Source organism: Pyxicephalus adspersus, chromosome 1 (genome assembly GCF_032062135.1).
Source record: "Pyxicephalus adspersus chromosome 1, UCB_Pads_2.0, whole genome shotgun sequence".
NCBI classification, from domain to species: domain Eukaryota; kingdom Metazoa; phylum Chordata; class Amphibia; order Anura; family Pyxicephalidae; genus Pyxicephalus; species Pyxicephalus adspersus.
In genome coordinates, this window is record NC_092858.1 from 116,057,980 (window position 1) to 116,080,148 (window position 22,169).

A 22,169-nucleotide genomic window follows, 5' to 3' on the forward strand; every position below is an offset into this window, starting at 1 on the left:
CCATGGTTTGCAGAAAACTAAAACCTTTTGCAAAAGCCTGTCTGCCTGAAGATGAGCATTTTAGTTCCAACCATGACAGCGCTATCGAGAGGACAGAAGTATAAAAATTGACATCTGCCATAAAAATCCTGTCCATGTGGAAGTATGTTCCATCTCTCCCTGGAAATGAGATATTTTTTCCTCTGTTTTTCAACTCAATTTTTAATAACCATTTAAAAAAACATGTTTCAATTTAATTTTGAGGTTCTGCTTTTTAATGCTGGAACTTTACTAAATAATAATTGGTTTAAGCCCTAAAGAACGCACAAATCAGTGCGTGTGTAAACTATTCCCTGGTTTTAGCTAGCCATTTTTATAGCCAAGAAAGGGGGAGCAAGGATTACAAGCATCAATGTGTCTGCATTCCTATTGGCAGTAGTTTCCTCTTTCCTCCCAGGTTTCAAAATAAATATAATTCTAAAAACATGACCCAAGTGAAATAAAAAAAAACATCTAAAAGGAAATAGGTTCACAAACTGATATAATCAGCAGTTTCTTGATTCTGCTTTATTGACAATTACTTGAAATTAATATTTTTTTTTTAAAGTTGACCAGATCTTCAGGTCTTGGCACAACAATTCATCAGAACAGAACCCCACAAAAAAAGGTAATAAAATATTTTTAACATACAGGAAAAGAAAAAGCGAATTGAAGGTACTGTATGTGAATATAAAATAAAATGTACTTTAAGGAGAAAGAGGAGGGACACAAAAATCTCTGGGACTTTTAAGGCATATTAATACATAGTCAGATTCACAAACGTAAAAACCCAATTAAAAAAATGTATTTATAACTAATAAAACACATTTAAAAAAACATTCCTGATGGGTCTCTTAAAGGATGTTAATCAGGTATTTTACGTGTTTCTCCTTTCTATATGTTAAATAAGGGATTTGGCATGGGTGAAATCCAAGAAGGGAGTTTGCATAGTTTATACCATAAAATGTACTTTACAAAGTAACTTTTTTCTAAAAGATGATTATTCCCTAGATCAATCATTGATTATGCTATATCATCCTATGATCGTGTAATTTTTGGATCGAGAATCCCCACCTTTCATTTTGGCTATTGTACTGTGTAAATGTGGTCTTTAATATCATACAAGTATAAGTAAATATATATTATTTACTAGATACCCTAAAGTCTTTCCTTTCATTGGGCTTCGGGTAACCTGTTTTTAAACATTTAAAATCTAGTATGACATCCAGGAGTGCGCAGGCCAGAGCTAATGGACAGGTGTTAGTTCCGCTCCACCGCACGAGTGAGAATCAGAGAGGCATCACCCAGAAGACGATGCAATCCGCTTTCTCTGCACAACAAGGGATTCCTTAACACTCCCCACATCCAGTAATGCCAAGATCGGCCAGGAGGACCAAGTGTCGTCTAGAGCTCCCTCCGGGGCTACAGCAGCAACAGCCAAGATGGCTGCCACTTTATACAAGGCCACACAAGATTCACAGCAGGCAGCCCTGGATCTCTCACAGGATGTGCCTGCAGTACTGCAAACACCTCAGACTGTCTGCCTCTCCAGGGGGGTCACCTACTCTGCTCTCCACTTCTTATGACCAGACAATTCTGCTGAGGGATATACAGGACATGCTACATAAGGCCCTGGATGGTACCTCAAGGCAAATAAAGGAGCATTTCTCCAAAGAATATAAAGAGCTGGGCTACTGTACATATAACTTTAAAGTAGGATGGATGATGTTACTACTGTTCTAGAGGGCCACGAGGAAGAAATTGATGCTTTAAAGACTATAATCCAGTCCTTACATTACCAGCTGAAAGACGCTGTAAAAAGGGTACGACGTTCCAATATTCGCATTCAGGGTATTCCAGAATCTGTCACGGACCTACAATCCACAGCCCTGTTCCAAGAGCTGGTACCTAACATTGTTGTGTGTGTGTGGTTGACACGCCACATTGGGCCACCAGCACTGCTCTGAGATTTTCTGAGATTTTATTTAAGTTTTGCACTGTTCCATGTCATTTGTCCTGTCTTGCATCACCCCCCCCCCCCCCTTTGGTCCCTCCCTGCATCTCTCTTAACCTCTGGTGATCTGGCTGTAAGGCACTTTTCTCTGGAGACCTTGGTGCACTTCAGTTCTTGAGCAGCCCCTCTACTACTTCCTAATATGGGGGTAAATTTGTCTTTTTTGTACGAGCTTAACACCCTCAGAAAAGGACCAAGGCCTTCAGATATTTTTGCTCCCTAGGGGCTGTTTGCAAGAAACGCCTTTTTCCCAAAACTCTTTTCTCAATTATTTCTATTACTATTAGTATTAGTATTATTAGTATTAGTACTATTACTATTCTATATTATTGGCTTCCCAACGCAAGAGAGAGCATAACTCGTTTCTCCAGCTAGAGCAGGAACATGGGGCCTTGTTGGAATTATATAAATCAGACCCAACACCTGAACTTAGCAAAAAATTAGAAAACAAAACAACCTGGTTAGATAAATGCTTAATACATAGGGCAGATAAGCAATTACACAGGACTAAACACAAATTTTATGTAAAAGGCAATAATCCCGACTCCCTATTGGCAAATATGCTCCAGAAGGTAAACCCCTCCTTCCAACCAATTAGACTGAAAGTAGGCCCCACTAACATGACAAGTAACCCACATACTATTGTGGAAAAATTTTGGAAACATCTAACTCAACTTTATAGTGATACTGGCTCATTTGATCTGACCAAAGCTGAAGCCTTTTTTTCCCACAATCTCCCTACCAGATCTGCCCCAAACTCTTCATACTACTCTGGAGGAATCTATCATAGGGGCAGAGACCAGGGAAGCCTTTTCCCTTGGAAGATTTTCCGATATTTGCAGATTAAGCATTTTGTGACTGAAACGTGAAAAACCAATAAAAATTTACTGAAACACAAAATCTTGTACATCCAGCCAATTGCTTTCTTTCAAGTAAAGTAATCAGATTGTACGGACAGAACGTTTCACACATGTGTGTAGTGTTTTAGGCAATTTGGAAGATTGATTTTTTAAGTTGAACTTTGCCCGGCTGGCATGTGTGTCCCCTGGCATTCCCCAATGTTCACACGCCAGGGACGCAGATGCTGGACACCGCTGGAGGAGGCCGCAGGCACATGGGGACCAGTTAAGACATAAACTCCCTGGCAATTCCACTCTGAGTGTGGCTAGGGGTTACCGCTTTTGGTACTGAAAATTAACCCCGAGCCACACTCGGGATTACTGCTAGGGAGGTTAATTCCCTCTTGCAAGAAACACATATATAGCTCATTAAACTTTCAAAATAAAATAAGTAAAATGATACAGTTTTTGCATACTTAATATGACATTGTAAAGGGGCATGGAATCAGAAATAAACTCACAGTCACAGGTGAAAGTGAGGGGATCCCTTAGACAGTTAATGACCACTGTAACTTTCAGGCTCACTCCAGGACCTAAGTGCTCCGGACTAAGATTAACTGGACTCCAGACGATGCCCGCTTGTAACTGGTCTTTCAGACTTTGATGAAAGCGTAGACTAATATGAAGAAAAATAAAATTATAGTTAGCGAATAAAGTTAAAGTTTATCTATTAGGTTATGAAACTGGTCTTTCAGACTTTGATGAAAGGGTAGACTAATATGGAGAAAAATAAAATTATAGTTTGCGAATAAAGTTAAAGTTTATCTATTAAGTTATGAAATCAGTTGCAATAAACACTAATTGCAGTAACATACTGATAAAACAGCAGATAAAGGTATTATCTGTTCACCTGAATGCGTTGTGAACTGAAAAGTTGGTGCAACTAGACAGAATACATCTTATGTAATTTCCTACTCAAAATGTGAATAAACCAGAAAAGAGTCTCTTAAACCCAACGCGTTTCGCATACTAGGGCTTCTTCAGGGGTAAAGAAGAGACCATAAATGTAATAACGTGTTAATAAATTAACGCAGAACAGGTTAATCTGCAGTCTAGAAGGAATAGAATGGACCAAAAGAAGGTATGGTTGTAAATCGCAGTGGTTAGGTTAGGAAGTGCACCCAATTGCACCATATATGAACAAGCTCAAGATATGTGCGTCCAAATGCACCGTATATAAGAAGAACAAAATGTCCCTGTATAGAAGTTCTACTTGAGTATTGTATCAAAATAACATCCTTGTATGAGTTGCAACTCACACAAGGACTTTATATTGCTACATTACTCAAGTAGAACTTCTATACAGGGACATTTTAAGCCTTATGCGGTTATTACATTTACAGCAGTATATTCCCATAATTTTAAGGACTTTGGTAAGCAAATACCATTTGAAAACATTTACAACTGCTTTACATAGAATATGATATCCATAAAGTATTTAAAAGGAAACAAAAGATAATATATACAGGTACTCCCCGGGTTAACGACATTTGACATACGGACGCCTCCTAGATATGAGGGCTTCCCTGCTCACTCCTGTGCAGAACAGAGGCTTGAAGGGGGGAGGGGGAGGTTTGCATGACTTGCAGAAGAAATCTTTTGCTAAACACAGCTGAGGTTGTGAGTGATCTTAGGGGGGTGAGCTTTTTCTGCAGGCGTTTGTAACTCTTTAATGACCAAGACAAACTCTGCAGTTGTTTCTTTTTGCATATCAAAGCACAGCTTGCTCCAGAAATTAATGAATGTCTAGGCTCCATAAAGATTTTTTTTTTTTTTTTTGCTTTGTTCGTGAATAACTTACTCAATAACTCAGTGAGAAATTTATATAGTAACTGACACCATGCTGCCTAAATAATATGTTGAGACAAACATCTTTCTTAGTTGCATTTAATACAAAATTAAATTTCCTGTTCCAACTTACATACAAGTTAAATTCAAGAACAAACCTACAGTCCCTATCCCGTATGTAACCAGGGCACTACCTGTACCCTAAAAAAAACATACATTTGTTAATTCATATTCACATTTCTTTTCTTGGCAATTAATTTTATTTAAAAGGCTAGGACAACTTAAACCTGGTCATTATTAGGCTTCTATATCCCATGCAATCCAATGTCAAAATCTGCCTGCTAGAGTACTAGTTCAACACATGCCAGGAAATCAAGCTTCCTCCTGCAATAAAAAATAATCTCACTCTAGCTGCTATATTCACTGAAATCAAGGATCTTACGAACCGGGTTCCTAAACGGTATAGGCAAGCCAATCCAGTTGTTAAATATCCAGCACCCAGAAAGAGCTAAATTATTATGTTTTGAAAGAATGATTACCGACAAGTACAAACCACTAGAATTAAGTGGAATGTATAAAAAAATAAATATTTTTTCATGTTTCACTCCATTTTACAACCTAGGGTGCAACCTTTACGTTTAACTAAAAATACTCTTTATTAATGTAAACAGTTGACTCCATTCATATATCACTTTTCCAATGTGAAAAAAAAAATGTACTCACACATCCAACATGTGACAAAATGCAGCCGTTTCTTCATCCCTCTGCTCTGACATTTCAAAGAGCTCACACCTGTTTTGTAGTGGATATGGCTGAATTGAACCCTGTATAAACAAGTGAGTGACAGTTATATTTCAAGACAAAACTTTGTTTTCCTGTTCTGTTCATCAATTGGTTTATCATATCCTTCTTGCTTACCGGAAGCAAAGGGCAGTGATGTGGTAAAGAGATTAGAGTGGGAATATATAATTTAGGAGCACATAACATAACACAAGTATTCACTGCTGAATAAAACAAAGCAGAGTCATTGCTGGGAAACTACACATAGTATATTTATACCCAACAAGAGACAAGCTAGCTTTTCCCAGCACTGAAATCTTCCTTTTGCTTCTTCTGATTTGTCCTTTGTTTTCCCTTACAACAGGTCTTTTCCACAACGAGAAGTTAGCAGGTCAACACAAATGAATCCATTATTCCCGATTGTTAAAGAGGAACTAAACTAAAAACTGCCAAAAAGAAAATACACTTACCTTTAATCTTGAAGGGTAGTCCGAATCCTCGGGAGGTGTCTTGCATCTGGTCCCGCGTCGTCCCGGCTCCGCCGCCATCTTCGTCTCTTCTTTCTTGTTCTTCATCCTACGTCACCCGACCCAGGAGCGAGATCGGGTGACATAGGATGAAAAAAAAAAAAATATGCCAATCTCACTGCGCATACACGAGATCGTCAATTTTTTTTCCCCACAAAAAGGTGTTGCACCTAACACAACCTTTTATATAAAGTGAAAATTCTGAGTTTAGGTATACTTTAAGGAAAGCAGTTTAATTTAAACAATGAAACAACATTATTAGTCTGTGATCATGTCCTACAAGGCTTGTTTGGATGTATACTCATGTATCAGTGAATCTATTTTCCATTATGTATTTGTGGCATTTGATCATATGAAATATGTATTATTTATCCAATGTCTGTGTGTATAAATCTTTTGTAAATATATATAAAAAGGCTTAGTTCACGCTAGCAATTTTTGCAAGCGCTTTTACAGCTTAAGACTTCCTAGCACTATTCAAGCACAGACATATATCCTAAATGTGCAGCTCCAAGGGCAAAACTATTTCACCATCTTTGGATGAAGGCTTTCTAGTGCAGAGTGGCTCATTACACCTGCACTCACCTGATCCCCTTCCTCTCTTTCACTCCAAAATGGGCAATATTGGGCATAATTGAAGGGGATGGCACAGGCTACTATAAAGGGGCCTGGCTTTAATTATCTCTGCACTTGGGAGAAAGACAATCCTTCTCATGCATCTCTCATGCACCTATTTTTGACGTTTTTCACACGCACGCATATTTCCTTTGACACTTGGTAAGGTACGACAGCGGACACAAATTACAGAGGTTACTGTATACCTATGGCACAAATTTTATGATCCACTTTTTGCTCCCCTGGATACAAAAGATAGTTTTGAATCAACATTATTTCATCCAAACAAATTTAAATTTTCCTCACTTTGTTACCTGAAATATATTTGCACATATTTACATTTAAAGTACATGCAAAACAAGGACAGCTTGCCATACTTATAACTTACTGTTCCAGCTGTGGCATTTCCTGATTCCTGTTTGCGATCATAAGGAGGAGGGACCTGTGAATGTAAAGTTCTGCTTCGAGCCACTGGTTTCCCTGTAAATCCTTTTTGTAAACTCACATTCTTCCAATGTACCTCAGCCTGGCGAAGTATCTCAGAATCATAGGTTGATGCCAAATTGAGGCATGTAATTGTATCATTTGTTCCCTTATAATCCAAGTCTGAGATTCCACCTCCACTTTCCAGCAAACATGATGCATCCTCTTCAGAAATCCTTTGGCTAAGCAGATTCCCTTCAGACTCTCCCGTAAACACATTGACATCTTTGGAGTGAGAGATCTTTAATGCACTCGACTGGGACACATTTTTACAGTGGCTGCTTAGATGTGTGCGTGGTGGTAATGGGGGTGGAGAAAGACTTTTTAGAGAGCTTTTTTCTCTGTCTTGTCTACTGATGTGGTAGCCATCACCATATATGTAAAAGTAGTCTTCAGAGGTGCAAGGTTTGGCTTTTGGGACCAAGGGGACTGTAGTTGGTACTTGTGAGAAATCTTCCAAGGAAATTAGAGGGCTCTCATTAACCTCACAAGTTGTTTTGCGGAGGTTGGAAAGTGCATCATATTCCATCTGAAGGGCCTCTGCTAATGCCAGTTCCTTTCGTGTCATGCCCAATGATTCTAGACCCTGCCATTGTTCCTTCTTATCATTGGAAGTAGACATCACTGTTGGTAATGCTGACAAGGTAGGAGGCTATTTAAACATACTCACATTTGTTGTATATGACATAGTTCTGCAAAAAAAACACCTAGAAAAAAAAAAAAATAAAAACTTTTTTTATGTATATATAACAGAAAAAACATACATTTGTCAAAATTTGGTGAAATCAGTTTTTCTAAGACTATATAACAAATTAGATTTTAAAAAATCATAAAAATCTTGACAATAGTAAAGTAATGGGCTTCACAACAGACTTGTCACAAAATGTTCCAAAGTTGGCCATTATGTAGCATATTTTTTTTATTTGTTTTTGAATGGTGACCACCTTAAGCAGATCAAAAAAAAAAAAACACCTTTACAGATGGAAAGCCGCTGAATCCCTGAAAGAGCCTAGTTTAGTCGGTCCCACGCTGTCCCATCTTCCTTCTTTGTTCCAGCTGGACACCAGGCAGAGCCAACTTCTTCCTGGTTTTTCTTCTTACATCACCCAATCTCACACTGCGCTGGAATGAGATCGAGTGACATGCCTTCCTGAAAGTGCATATGTGTGTGTTATGCTGCTTTGGGATCAAGGGACCTTTCCTGCATGCAATCACCATTCATCACACCACACCATGGGCTGCAGTAAAGCTACCCAATGCCACATCCAAATCTTCCCCCATCAGTAACGGAACTAGACAGGGCTGCCCACTGTCACCCTTACTGTTTGTCTTCTCACTAGAACCCCTTGAAGCCACTATCAGGACCAATCAAGACATCAATGGTGCAGATATCTGTGCAGCCCCCTATACATAGGTACATAGTAGGTTAGGTTGAAAAAAGACCATCATGTTCAACCACTAGGGAAATAAACATATCCCAGATATAAAATCATATGAATATAGTTGGTCCAGAGGAAGGCAAAAAAAACCCGGTACAATTTGCTTCAACAGGGGAAAAAAAATCCTTCCAGATTCCAAGAGGCAATCGAATGTTCCCTGAATCAACAGTCACTGTTATTTTTACTTTAAAGCCCTAATACCCAGTTATATTCTGTGCTTCTAGAAAAACATCCAGCTTTTTCTTAAAGCAATCTAAAGTAGTTGTTGAAACTACTTCCTGAGGGAGCCGATTCCACATTTTCACAGACCTTAAAGTGAAGAATCCCTTCCTTATCCGGAGCTTAAACTTCTTTTCCTCCAGACGCAAAGAATGCCCTCTTGTTCTTTGTAATGATCACAAAGTGAATAATGGGGAAGAGAGTTCTCTATATGGACCGTTTAGATATTTATACAGGGGGATCATATCCCCCCATTTTCAAGGGAGAACAGATTCAGTTCAGCTAATCTCTCCTCATAGCTGAGCTCCTCCATTCCTTTTATTAATTTAGTTGCCCTTCTCGGCACTCTCTCCAATTCCACAATGTCCTTTTTGTGAACTGGTGCCCAAAACTGGACTGCATATTCCAGATGTGGTCTGACCATTGCTTTGTACAGGGGCAGGATAATGTCTCCATCTCTGCAGTCTATTCCTCTTTTAATACAAGAAAGTACTTTACTAGCTTAAGATATTGCAGCTTGGCACTGCATGCTGTTATTAAGTCTACCAGAACCCAAAGATCCTTTTCCATTTCTGACCTCCCCAAATGTATTCTCCCCAGACAGTATGAAGCATGCATGTTGTTTGCTCCCAGGTGCATAATTTTACATGTATCTATTTTAAATATCATTTTCCGCTTGGCTGCCCAATCAAACAGTACAACCAGGTCTGCTTGTAGATTTTAGACATTCTGTATGGACTTAATTCCATTACATAGATTGGTGTCATCTGCAACCACAGAAATGGTACTTTTAATCCCAAACTCTATATCATTTATAAAGATGTTAAACAATAAAGGTCCCAACACTGAACTCTGGGGTACACCACTAATAACCTTAGATCATTCAGAGTATGAATCATTAATTAGAACTCTCTGGATGTGATCTTTAAGCCAGTTTTATATCCATTTACAGATTGACTTTTCTAAACCTACAGTGTGAAATGCTTTAGCAAAGTCCAAGTACACTATATCAACTGATATTCCACTGTCTGCCTGTTTACTTACTTCCTCATAAAAAAAAAGTAAATTTGTTTGACAACTTCTGTCTTTCTTGAAGCCATGCTGACTATCCATTATAATATTATTTTCCAGCAGAAACTCCTCTATGTGGCTCTTTATCAAACTCTCTAGGACCTTTCCATCTATGGATGTTAAACTAACGGGTCTGTAGTTACCTGGTAATGCTCTCTTTTTGAAGCTAGGAACCACATTGGCCTTACGCCAATCCATCGGTACCTTGCCAGTGACTAAAGAGTCTCTAAAAATTAGAAATAATGGCTTTGAAATAACTGAGCTCAGCTCTTTGAGGACATGTGGATGTAATCCATCAGGACCTGGTGCTTTGTCAACCCTTAATTTTTTCCAGCTGTTTCTCAACCATATCAATTCTGAGCCATTTTGACTCATTTAAGCTAATGACATTTTTTACAAAAAAATTTTTACAAAATCCAAAATCCATAGTCAATCTGATGACAGGCTGTCCTGAAGCAGCAAAGCAACCCTAAACAATAATTATTGACATTTTTTTATATAACATTTTTACCACTATGCATCGCAATTGATATGTTTTTCTTTTGACATGCTATCTTTGGTTAATACCAAGTTCATCAGTCCACAGCATATTGTTCCGTAGGGACAAGGCATGTTCCATGACAAGCAATATATCTGCCCTGTTAATTTTAGGACAGCAAAAGTGTGTGTCATAAAATTATGCATTCCTAAAGAAATCATCCCTACTACGCAAGATCAAGAAAGAAAAATTTACAGTCTTCCCCTGTACTGTGTAAATTATGTAGAAAAATGACAATTTCTGACAAACTCACAGTAATTAAACTGGAATTAATCTGATATAATAAAAGAGGTTGTACTGCAGGGAACACTTGTTGCACTGTAATAGGGAAATAAGTTGCTTGTTTCTGGTGGGAACTTCCTTTCATTTATACCCATTTCCCTTCAATGTTACGAGTTCTCTCAATTTTATTGCAGGAAAGAGATAATTTGTTGACCTATAACTTTGATTAGGCCAGAATAAAGTGATCTAACTCATGTTTCTGTGACTAACTGAAAGATTGAGAGTGTTTTTAGAAACAGCATTCCCATTGTAGTTTTACAGCAAACTGTTCCTGACACACAGAACATGTAGATTGTTCACTTTGCCAATTGGATAAGTACAGAAATTACAGAAAAGTCAAAATTTTAGTTGTCATAGGAAAAATAACCAATATTAATTAAATATGATGGTTACACCCCATGAGAAATAAAAGGAAAATGTTTAATTCGTTCCCATGAAAAAAAAATCATATTGTATTGGCTGTTATACATTGATGGGGCTGTATCAAATAATTTAAACACTGCTAAATACTAAAATACATAAATACAAAAGCAATTATATGAAATAAATGAAAATTTAACCTCACTTTACCTTGCTGAGAAGACTTGAGTGCCTACTAGGATGGTGCTGAGAAGGGAGGAGGAGATGTTATGAAATTCACAGAGAGTTATAGCGCGGGTTGTTCACTGAATGGTAGCAACTGGCGTACTGACGCTCATGGGCAGTCATGGCTTTGTCTCAAGAGAGGTAAATAAGTGTAGTGCGCGGTGTTGTGACTCATTTTGACCCATACTAGTTCTAGCACAAAGGTTGTATACTAAGCAAAATTTTTCGTGTCCAGACAGGACTTATACCAAGGTACCACTGTATATATTTTTGTACTGGCTGTAAATTCCCATTTTCTCTATAAATTAACTATGGAGAAAATATGTTCATGCTGCCACCTGCAGGAGAACAAACACAATGCAAAGATTCAAATGGCAAGGCCAGAGTTCCACCTTTAACAAATATGCCAAGTTGTAGCACAGTAAAGGAATAACAAGCATTCTAACGGCCAAAAGAGGGAAAAAATGGTCTTCCTCACTTTACATTAAGAAAAAATATTTTATTTGCTCTTTAACGTTGAGCTGTATGTTACAGAGCATAAGATGGCCAAAAGTAGTCTCATAAAAATAGTGGGAAGGAATACTCCAAAATTCAATTTATGGGCAAACAAAAATGCCCTAAAGAAAAGGCAGAGCTCAGAGAGCTACCATAAGACCTTACAGTCAAAGGCATCCAACTAATTAAGCTGAATGTACTATGTAAAATGGTAGTGATATTAAAGCCCAGTTTTTCAAGCTATTGTTTGAGATTTGGGTTGTGTCAAAAAGCCCAACATGAACACATGGGTTTAGCTAGGCTAAAAGGAAAAGGAGGATCTCATGATTTAAACCAAAACAAAATGATTAAAAAAAAACTCCAAGCAGGCAGAGCAGGCATGTCCCTTCTGCAATAAAATACAATTACTTACATTTTTTTTAATTACACTGAACTCTCTTCTCTCTGTTGCAGGCACCACCATCTTTTCCCAGTCACCTTTTTCTTGAGCGGCCAGGCTGGAATGATGTAACTCCCACACATACACAAGGAAGTTCATTTACTCGGCAACCAGTGGTACGCCACGATACTCAGCATTGTACACCTAACTACATATGCGCAGCACAGTGTTACTCCTTTACACAATAATGAATCCACCTGCTCACACTTTTGTCTTACTGAAGTTCAGTTCTGCTTTCAGAACAAGAACCATTGTTGCCCTATACACCTAAAAAGATAGCAGCAAAGGCCACGCTGCCTCTCAGAAGAACATCCAAAAGACTAGAATGAGCTGTCAGCTACAATCAACTAGATTTCAATTGCCTTAATAACATGCAACAAACATGCAACAATACAAAGTGAACACCTTTGTGAGGAGCTCAAAAGAACCAAGACAAAAAGCTATCAATATATTTTTGCCAAAATGGACATAACCTCAAAAAAGAGAAATACAAAATAGAAAACAAGCAAATAGTAATGCAGTAAAGGGTTTCTGTTTAGAATGCCCAGGCCAGAAATTTTGAGAATTATTACTTAGAACTATGCCAATTCTAATTGCTGGAAGGTAAAATTTTTACTGACAGAAGAAATGAGAATTGACCCTAATCACCCTCAACATGTGATGAAGCCCTAAGGCTAATGGAAATAACAAATTCTGTTAACTTCCTATTTTTCTGCAGTTAGGTACTAACATTCAAGTTATTAGGCCAGCAAATAAAAAGTATGGATTCAAAGCTGGTCCCAAAACAAAAAATCTAGGTAAACTGGAAGATGTCAAAAAAAGTGTCAGTGTACCAAACCTTCTCGTGCAATGAGATAGGAGTAACTGTCCCACAGCATTACGTGGGCATCTGTACCATCAGATACACATTCAGCAATGCCATCACATACAGAAATATTTTATTAAAGAAACTGAAAAGAGATCTAAGAAACCTAAAATATTTAAAGAGATTGTAGTGATAAAATTTTATTTCCATGGAGTGAAAAAAAACATTACAAGTTTTTAAAATGTCATATGCTATGTTGTATCCTACTTGTCCCAAGTCTTAATATGGATGACAAGGGTCAGACAGTTTTTTTTTTGGTTGGGTACTTTACTAGTCTTTCTAGAAAGATGCTTCGAGATTTATTCTCAATGGTAAAGATTCTTAAAGAAAAAAAAAAAAAAAAAAAATTATATATATATTTATATTAAATACACTTTCCCTTTTTGGATTAAGGCAATGTCCAGTTTTTGTCTTTTGTTTTTTTCACTGAAAACGAAAACTAAGTTTGTGTGGCAAACACAGGGATTAGTTCTTTTAAGACTTTAGTTCGCCTTACCAATTTTTTTTTTTTTTTTTGCAGTTTGTTTTGAATTGGTGTTTTACCTTAGATTTTGCTACAACACAATGGTTAATATTTTTATTTGATGGATTTGCTGGATATTTCTCTGGTGTATGGGAGTGGAATTCATTTTATTTAACTTAATTTAGCTATGGAAAGAAACTTTCTTTTGTGGTATGTTAGAGGCTTCAGTGATAAAGTAAAGCATTCCAAAGTGTTTTCTTCTCTTATGTATCATAAAAGTATGTTAGTCTACTTACAAGAAACACATCTTACAAAGGAGACTATTAAGAACCTCTGTTGGGTTCAGGAAAGTGTTTTTTCAGTCAATATATTAGGCCATGCTAGAGGTGTCTCCAATACATAAATCTTCTTACTTTTATATTAATTAGCATTTGCTACTTGAAAGGGAAGCATGTATGGGTGTAACATATTGCACCCGTTTTTGCCTTCAGGACTGCCCTAATTCTTTGTGTCATAGAATTAACAAAGTGCAGGAAAGAATCCTCAGAGATTTTGATGCAAAATTATATGATCACAATAGGCAGTTGCTGCAAATTTATAGGCTGCACATCCACGATGCAAATTTTTGAATAAAATATAGTGACTGTGGAGGCCATTTGAGCACAGTGTACGCACTGTCATGTTCAAGTTTGAAATTATTTGAACTTTGTGACACTACAGTGATAAAGCAATTGACATGGTTGGGCTGGGGCATTTGACAACAACACTAAACTGGCCCTAAAGAACAAATACAAGTTATGCCAAGACAGCCTCTGTACCATTAACACCACCAGTATGATCTGATTACCAGCAGGATGGACCCATGTGGTCATGTTGCTGGCAACATTTTTACTGTCTTCTCTGTTCATTTGTAGTAAGCCTAGGAGAATTGTAGCCTCAGGTGTTTTTTTTTTCTTGACAGAATATCAACTAGTGTGGTGTTCTCCTGCTGTGGTGTTCTCCTGCCCATCTGCTTCAGGGTAAAATATGTTGTGCATTAAGAGATGCACCTATTCGGTTGTAACGTGAGGTCATTTGAGTTACCGTTGCCATTCTATTAACTCAAATTAGTCTGGCCATTTTCTCTGGTATCAAGAAGGCAATTCCCCCAGAAAACTCCCACTCCCTAGATATGCTTGTGCAAGACAATTCCAGAACCAACAATTATGCCTTATTCAAAGTGACTTAAATCCCCTTTCTTCCCCACTATGATGTTCAGTTTGAACCTCAGCAGGTCATCGCTACAATGACAACCTACCAAAATGCAATGAGTGTTGCTGCAATGTGGTTGGCTGAATAAATAATTAATTCAACAAGCAGTTGAACAGGTGTACCTCAGAAAATGCCTAGTAAGTTATGAAATCATTTCAGGAAATACAAAGATTTATATTTATTTCCCAATGATTTCTCAATAATACTTTAGTCACTTCTAAAATATTTTTTAATTCTACTAAGTGCTCAAAATATGAAATGTTTTTGAACATGGTAAGAATATTTGATCATGAAGACTTAGCAACCTGGTTTAAAATATTATACTTGTTATTATAGTACACACATCTTTTATACATTTAAATTTATGAAATAACTAAGCTCTATCAAATATCATTAATGAAAAGATTCCCATGAGGGAATCATCCAGGCCCATGTGTTTCAATGGCTGTAATTGATTACCCTGAGGGAAACTATGAGGCAATGTCAGATTCCCTATTTTATAAATAAAGCCTTTGGTCTTCAAGTTTTCACTTATGTCTTTTAGCATGGAGACCAGACTGTCCACACCTATACCTTCTCCAAATGAAGTCAATGTGTGTGTACAAATACAAATAGGTAATAATTTAAATTCATTCAGAGCTGGCTTGACTATGCTGGATACAAAGCAAAAGAACAGCCAATGGATGAAAATAAAACATTCAAAGTTTTGAAAATGACAGTTAAATGAACCAACCAAGAACCACAACTGTCAGGAAATTTTGCTAAGATGCACAGAAAAACTCACGAGCCACGTAAACTAAAATACAGACTTCTTTGCCAACAAGGTATAATGCTGTTAAAGTGCACAAAAAGGAGAAACATGAAGAAAAATGGGCTGCACGGTTGAGTTGCAAGAAAAAAAGCCTTTATTGTGCCAACACTACAAAACACCCTGCTTAAAACCAAAACTGCCCCAAGACAAGCTTCAAAATCTTTGAAAAATAGTCCTTCAGAGTGATAAGACCAAAATCAAACTTTATGATCACAACCATAAACAGAGAATGCAATAAAGCCTATGGCAAGATGTACACCGTCTCTACTGTGAAACATGGATGTTGTGCTCTGATATTCTAAATATGTTTGAGCAGCACAGAAAAAAATGATGGCAAAAAGAATGCAGCATAACTTATTTGAGGACAACTTGCATTCAACAGATTAATATTAAAAAATTATCTATATATAGCTCCAACATATTACGCATCACTGTACATTATTTAGGGGTTGCATGATCTTTGCATGAATACATTTTAGATCAAGGTTTACTGCCTGCAGAATCCTTGCAAAGTTATTTTAACAAGACTGTGAAAAGACTTTCCATGCTTATCTACATTGCAATCAAATTTACAGCAAATTATTTCACAACCATGTAGGAGTAGAATTTCAAAGTTATCAACAACAGGGTCACACTATTGGCCAAAAAAAATTTTTTCAAAGCCAGCTTCGTAAGCAAAAGTTTGTGCAAAGAAGGTAATTTCAAGGGTCTAACAGAAAATAAACCTTTTTTTAATAAATAATAGGTGGTGCACATAATAACAAATTTAAACCATGTGTAACAAATTTAAATTTATGTGTAACAAGATTAAAACAGAAGGGAACTGTGTAATGTTCACCAGAATAAATAGTAAATTAGTTCTTCTTCACGTGTGTGGGATTAAACACAAAGCCAGTTTTAAAGAAGTCTCAATTTACAGTTTTCTTGCGTTGTTAATTATCCGGTATACTGTACACGGTTTATATTTTGTCCTTTCTCTGTTTTTTCTGTTATTGTTTAGGGGGAACAGGTTATGGGGATGACACATTTCTCCCCTTCAACTCTGGCCCACCTCCAGTGCATGACCAGGAGGAATGAGAGGGCTACATATTTACTTTCTCTTTTTTCTGACCAGATGCTTTGAGAATTGTCTAGTTTTAATATTAGGAGGGATCCCACACTAATATTAAAAAAAGAAAAAAAAAAAAAAGGGATTTTTACAATTAACAGGTTATTCTGTAATATAAATATCCATAAACTGCAAAATCACAGTTCTAGAGGAATAAGGTGTAATTTGCAAAGTCTTGTTTGAAAGTGCGCAAAAACCACTGTAATAAATTAAGGGGAATTTGGAAAACCAGGAAATGTTGGTATAAAGTAAAGTCTCCTAGATTCTCTAGCTCTTCAGGGCAAGGTCCTCTCCTCCTCCGTGACAGTCTGTATCTGTCTGTCATTTTCAGCCCGTATTTAATGTACAGCACTGCTTAATATGTTGGTGCTATATAAATTCTGTTAATAATAATAATAAAGTCCTAATAAATCATTTATATTACACTGAATAGACTCAGTTGGGTTATTTCCCATAACCTCTTTTGTATTCCCAGGTTACTGAGAATATAGAAATATGTTTTAAAAGACTAGCATAAGAAAAGGTACAGAAAAAGCTACTTTGCTTTTTTGGGAGAGGTCTCCCATAAGCAAAGGAAGAAGTTTTAGCAATAGCAATATCTTTTGTCTTGCCCTGCTTTTCATTGCTTTGCAACCTATTCAAGAGGAACGAAAAACACAATAGTTAGGGTGATGTATTTTTCTCTAAAGCAACCTACCACAAGAACTGAGCCTAATGCTGGACTCCCACTAACATATATTTCACTTCTCCTCACTTACAAGTACACTGGTACTAGGTATTATCAGTAACACTGACAAGAAAGAAAACAACACCCATTTCCACCATTTTACCAGCTGGAGACGTTATTTGTTTATAAAGCATAATTAAAATCTTAGATCAACTAAAAATAAAAAAATATTTCTAATTAACAAAAATAGTTTTATTTCCAGGCAATAACTACAAGTAAACCAAAGAAAATTGATTATTTTCAATTAACATGTCACAACAAAGGCTCTAAGGTTGGATTTCAGTTAGTTTCTAACAGGTTTGCTTTACCTATACCAGACTGTAAAGCTTACTGACCAAAAAAAAAACTGTGGCTATTGTATGAACATATACATATTTTGAAAGTGTGTCTATAACCAGAAACAAAAATGTAATATACTGCTGTTTGTTAATACTTTAACAAGCTGACGGCATTGATATTATTTTTACAGCCTTTTTTTAAAAATAGGGTGGCTTGCTTAGTTTTTTGGTCTAGAACATAATTTTTTTTTTTTTGCTTCAATTGCATCTCACAAAAAAAAAAAAAAGAACAATGCATTTCTGGCAAGATCAACATGCATGTTCTGTGCTTGCTAAAACTATTCTTAATGCTTTAATTCAAGACAAGAAAATATTGTCTAAATTCAGGAGGCATATGTAATTGTTACTTGCAGTAATTCATCATGTATTTTATGCCTGCAATAGAAAATTCACTTGAAGTCACCTAAACAAAAAATGCTCCTAGGAACTTTTTTTCTAGCCAATTGATGCCAGAAACATGAGATGTGTGCTTGGTCAGAAAACAATCACGCTCACAAAAATACATATAAAAAAGTTAAGATGGCAACTCAGCTATAAGGAGAGGTTAGCTGAACTGAATTTATTCTCCTTTTTAGAAGAGATGTTTAAGGGGTATAGGATGGCTTTGTATAAATAGAGAAATGGTCCATATAGAAAACCTTCTTGCCAAATATTCACCTCACGATCATTACAAAGGACAAGAGCGCATTCTCTGCATCTGGAGGAAAATAAGTTTAAGCTCTGGATAAGGAAGAGATTCTTCACTGTAAGGTCTGTGAAAATGTGAAATCGGCTCCCTCAGGAAGTAGTTTCAGCAAAAACTATAGATTACTTTAAGAAAAAGCTAGATGCTTTTCTAAAAGAACAGAATATAACTGGGTATTAAGTATTAAAGCTTTTAAGGAAAGATTAAAGACTATTGATCCAGGGAACATCTGATTGCCTCATGGAATCAGGAAGGATTTTTTTCCCCGTGTTGGAGCAAATTGTACCAGGGTTTTTTTGCCTTCCTCTGGACCAACTACATTTATATGGTTTTGTATCTGGGATATGTTTATTTCCCTTGTGGTTGAACTTGATGGACTTATGTTTTTTTTCAACCTGACTTACTATGCAACTATGTAACATTAAGAAAGTAAGAAAATTGCTCACTGCTTTAAAATCAAACTGCTCCAGAAATGAAAAGAGGCGCCTTACCTTCCAAAACCCTCTGCATAGGATTGAATCCTGGGCTGTTCTGACATGCAGAGCTCTCATTTCCTCATAGTGTGAAGCTTGCCTGACCCTTTCTGCCTCCTGTGAATTCCTACAAGCCAATAACTTGGGCAGCGTATCAAAAATGGACCAAAAGCTTCTAGGTACCCGCACTTTATAAGTACATCATCTTTCTTCCTTTAAAACAGCAGCTTAATTTTCTGTTTTATTACCTAGAGAAGTAAGCCAAAAGTATAGTTCTTGGGCTTATGCAATAGTAACTCACCTTTAATAAACACGTAGCCAGAACTGGTATTTCAAGATTCATGATGTGCACATAAGAAAGTCCTTAGTTTTAAACCCATGTGCAAAACATACACCTACTGCTCTAGCTGTCATTCATACAGCATTAGATTGTGCAAATAGAAGTTAAACTTAATTAGCCACACTCCCGAATCAGCACTGCCTACTCCTCATATTCACTGAAAATGCTGTTGTGCTTGCTCCTAGAATGCTAGAGGTTGTATTAGGGAGAAACTAACTGGAATTATCTCTGACCTTGCAAAACATTAGGTCATTCCACCAAAAGTAATATTTTAGATATAGATTGAGCTAGAATGAGTCAGCCCAGTGATGGCATTGTTACAACACTTTAGGAGCGAGCTCTCCCTTTTTTTTTTATTTGGCTGTATTCCTGTTGACCTGGAAGTTTGTGCCGTTTCCACCCACCTTTGGTTTTATATCTCCTCATGCTTCTTTCTAAGCCTATATAATAAATGAAGGGTCAGAAAAAAGACATGTACTCAGATTTTAACCTAGAGAAATAGTTTCAATTGGAGCTTTATGTCATTAAAAAATAATAATTACTTTTAAAATACAGGCAGGCAGGGCATTATTGCAGAAAGGGACAGGCAGTGGCTCAGGGCAACTGTGAAAAACCCAGGATACTTGGCAATCCCAGCTTCCCCTGCACTTGCTGGGATGTTAAGTCATCCCAGCCCGCCAATCAAGATGGCTAATGATCATAGCTAGGAAGAGAAGAAGCATAAAAATAGCGCCCTTCAACAGAATGGGGACACATGATTTTAGTGGGATTTAGTTACGCTTTAATGTATGTCAGTACCCAAAGTGTGAAGTATGTTGTATCTCCAAAGTGGGTGTGACCAAATCGTAGAGGCATGGCATAATGTCAATATGAGACAAGATTTCACATAACATATACACCAGCCAACTACAGCTCTAAAGCAGAGGCATACAGATAAGCACTAGTTCTTAGCACTGGAGATCCAAGTTCCAATCTACCAGGACAAGAATTCTACCTAGGCTACAAGCATTTTTATGTTCTTCTTGTGTTTGTGCAGATTTTCTTGAAGTACACTAGCTCGCTACCACATCCTAACAACATACTGATCAGTTAATTAGCATACCACCAAGTTGCCTTAGACTATGTTAACGACAACAGCAGAGACAAAAGATTGTGGGCTGAAACGTCTTGAGCCCATCATTATATCCGTTTCACCAATCCTCCCTCTCCCTAAATGTATAGGAGGAGATATTCTGAAGAGATAAAAAAGTAAAATGATACATTAGGCATTGAAATTGCCATTTCTGGATGAGAATTAAACAGCAGCAAGAACAGCAAAGATGATCTTGTCCTTCTGAAGAGAGGATTGCAGAAGCCGATGTCCCGCCTTTAAAGCACAAGGTACACAGCGTTCTCTATTAACTGCGCATGCGCTGGGGCATATGACCACCCCTTCTGTTAAGCTGGTTTAACCTTCCCATGGCAGCTTGTAAGGCAGCCGTAAGGGGGTTGACGATGAAGAAACTCCTGCCTTCATACAGGGGAAGAGAATGGGATTGCTGGATGGAAATATGCTGCATGTTCCCATACACAATATTGACGGTGCTCCCATCCCCCACAAATCAGCTGGCAGAGCAGGAGGAGGGACCCCAAAGAGGGGAGTGTGATAAAAGGAGAGAAGGATGTATGACATATTGGGAGTCATAGGATTGATGATGGGGAAAAAAAACACTGAACCAAGATGTGGCTGAGGCAGGTTAACATATTAAATAGTATACATTACAGGAAATCATGATAAGAACCTTAACAACATAATGTATAACAAAATAACATAGCAGAAATATTATATTAGCAACAAAAGGGATATAAAGAGTCACAGAAAATATTATACTAATAAGAAAGTAACAGAGTTGGCAGGGTTTACTTGTAATAAATGAAACCACATTTGTAATACTGTAAACTGCAAAATCATCATTAACTATGGATATTTTACTAAAGTTACAAAAATGATTTAAAACTGAAAACAACATTCAAACCTGGAAATATATTAGCATTAAGTGTAAAGATCTTTTTTGTTTCTTGCTGCAGAAGAATTCTGTCAAAGTCTCCACCCCGTGGGTTGGGGGGAGACTTTTTCCAGAGCAGCAAATTTATTGTAGTTCGTGTTAAAACTGTGTTGGGTGCCTACATGAAAACTAAGAGGAGTTACAATTTTTCCACTTTCAATAGAGTAAACATGTTCATAAATATGTTTTTAAATGCCCTTTTAGTTTTGCCCACATAGAAACGTCAACATTAACAATTGGGTAAAAAATATCATTAGAAAGGCAATTAACATGATATTTGAGTCCTAAAACTGTGCTATTTGGAGGGTTTAATGCTTGGTTTTCAAGAATCCACTGCTCTAGGGTGAATTGTGATTCCTCTGTACAGTTTCTCCTTAACTTAAGATATTGACTATAAGGGATGCTGTTGATTTAAGACCTAGGATGGGCACTTTGGGTATGTACGATGGTATTGCCAGCGGTTTCTTTTCTCGACAGTGTGGTGGTTAATCAGTTAGTGAGCTTGTCCACAAAATAAGAATGTTGTCGATATACCTTTGCCAAAACATAATGTGTAATGCTAAACTTGGCAAATAATGTGTCGGAGAAAAGATTTTTCTTCCAGTTACTATGTTACCCAAATAAAGGTTAGTCCCCATTGCTACCCCTTGCACTTGTAAGTCAAAGACTTCTTTGAATGTAAATGGTTCCTAGTAGGAATGTATTTGAGAAGTGCAGAAATGAAAGAATTAAAGGATTGAGTAGTTGGATCCTTAAACAAAATGTAGAAAGCTATTACTTTAAGTCCCTTCTGGTGGGGTATACTACTATAGAGAGCCTCCACATTAATGGTAACTAAAATGGTGTCAGGTGGGATTACTAAATCCTCCAC

General features: G+C 37.1%; 1 protein-coding gene across 2 annotated transcripts in view; it reads right to left on the bottom strand.

Moving 5' to 3' along the window:
* The window catches only part of PIK3C2B (phosphatidylinositol-4-phosphate 3-kinase catalytic subunit type 2 beta), a 127,776-nt gene that overhangs the window by 100,870 nt on the left and 4,737 nt on the right, over positions 1-22,169 (bottom strand). For both annotated transcript variants that reach the window (XR_011922557.1, XM_072424696.1), the window contains exons 2-4: positions 7,030-7,831; positions 5,443-5,543; positions 3,393-3,547 (exon numbers count right to left, since the gene is read on the bottom strand). Coding sequence is in view for 1 of the 2 variants with exons in the window: in XM_072424696.1 (XP_072280797.1) it covers positions 3,393-3,547; positions 5,443-5,543; positions 7,030-7,746 (973 nt within the window). In the remaining variant the exon portion in view is untranslated. The remainder of the gene's footprint in view (positions 1-3,392; positions 3,548-5,442; positions 5,544-7,029; positions 7,832-22,169) is intronic.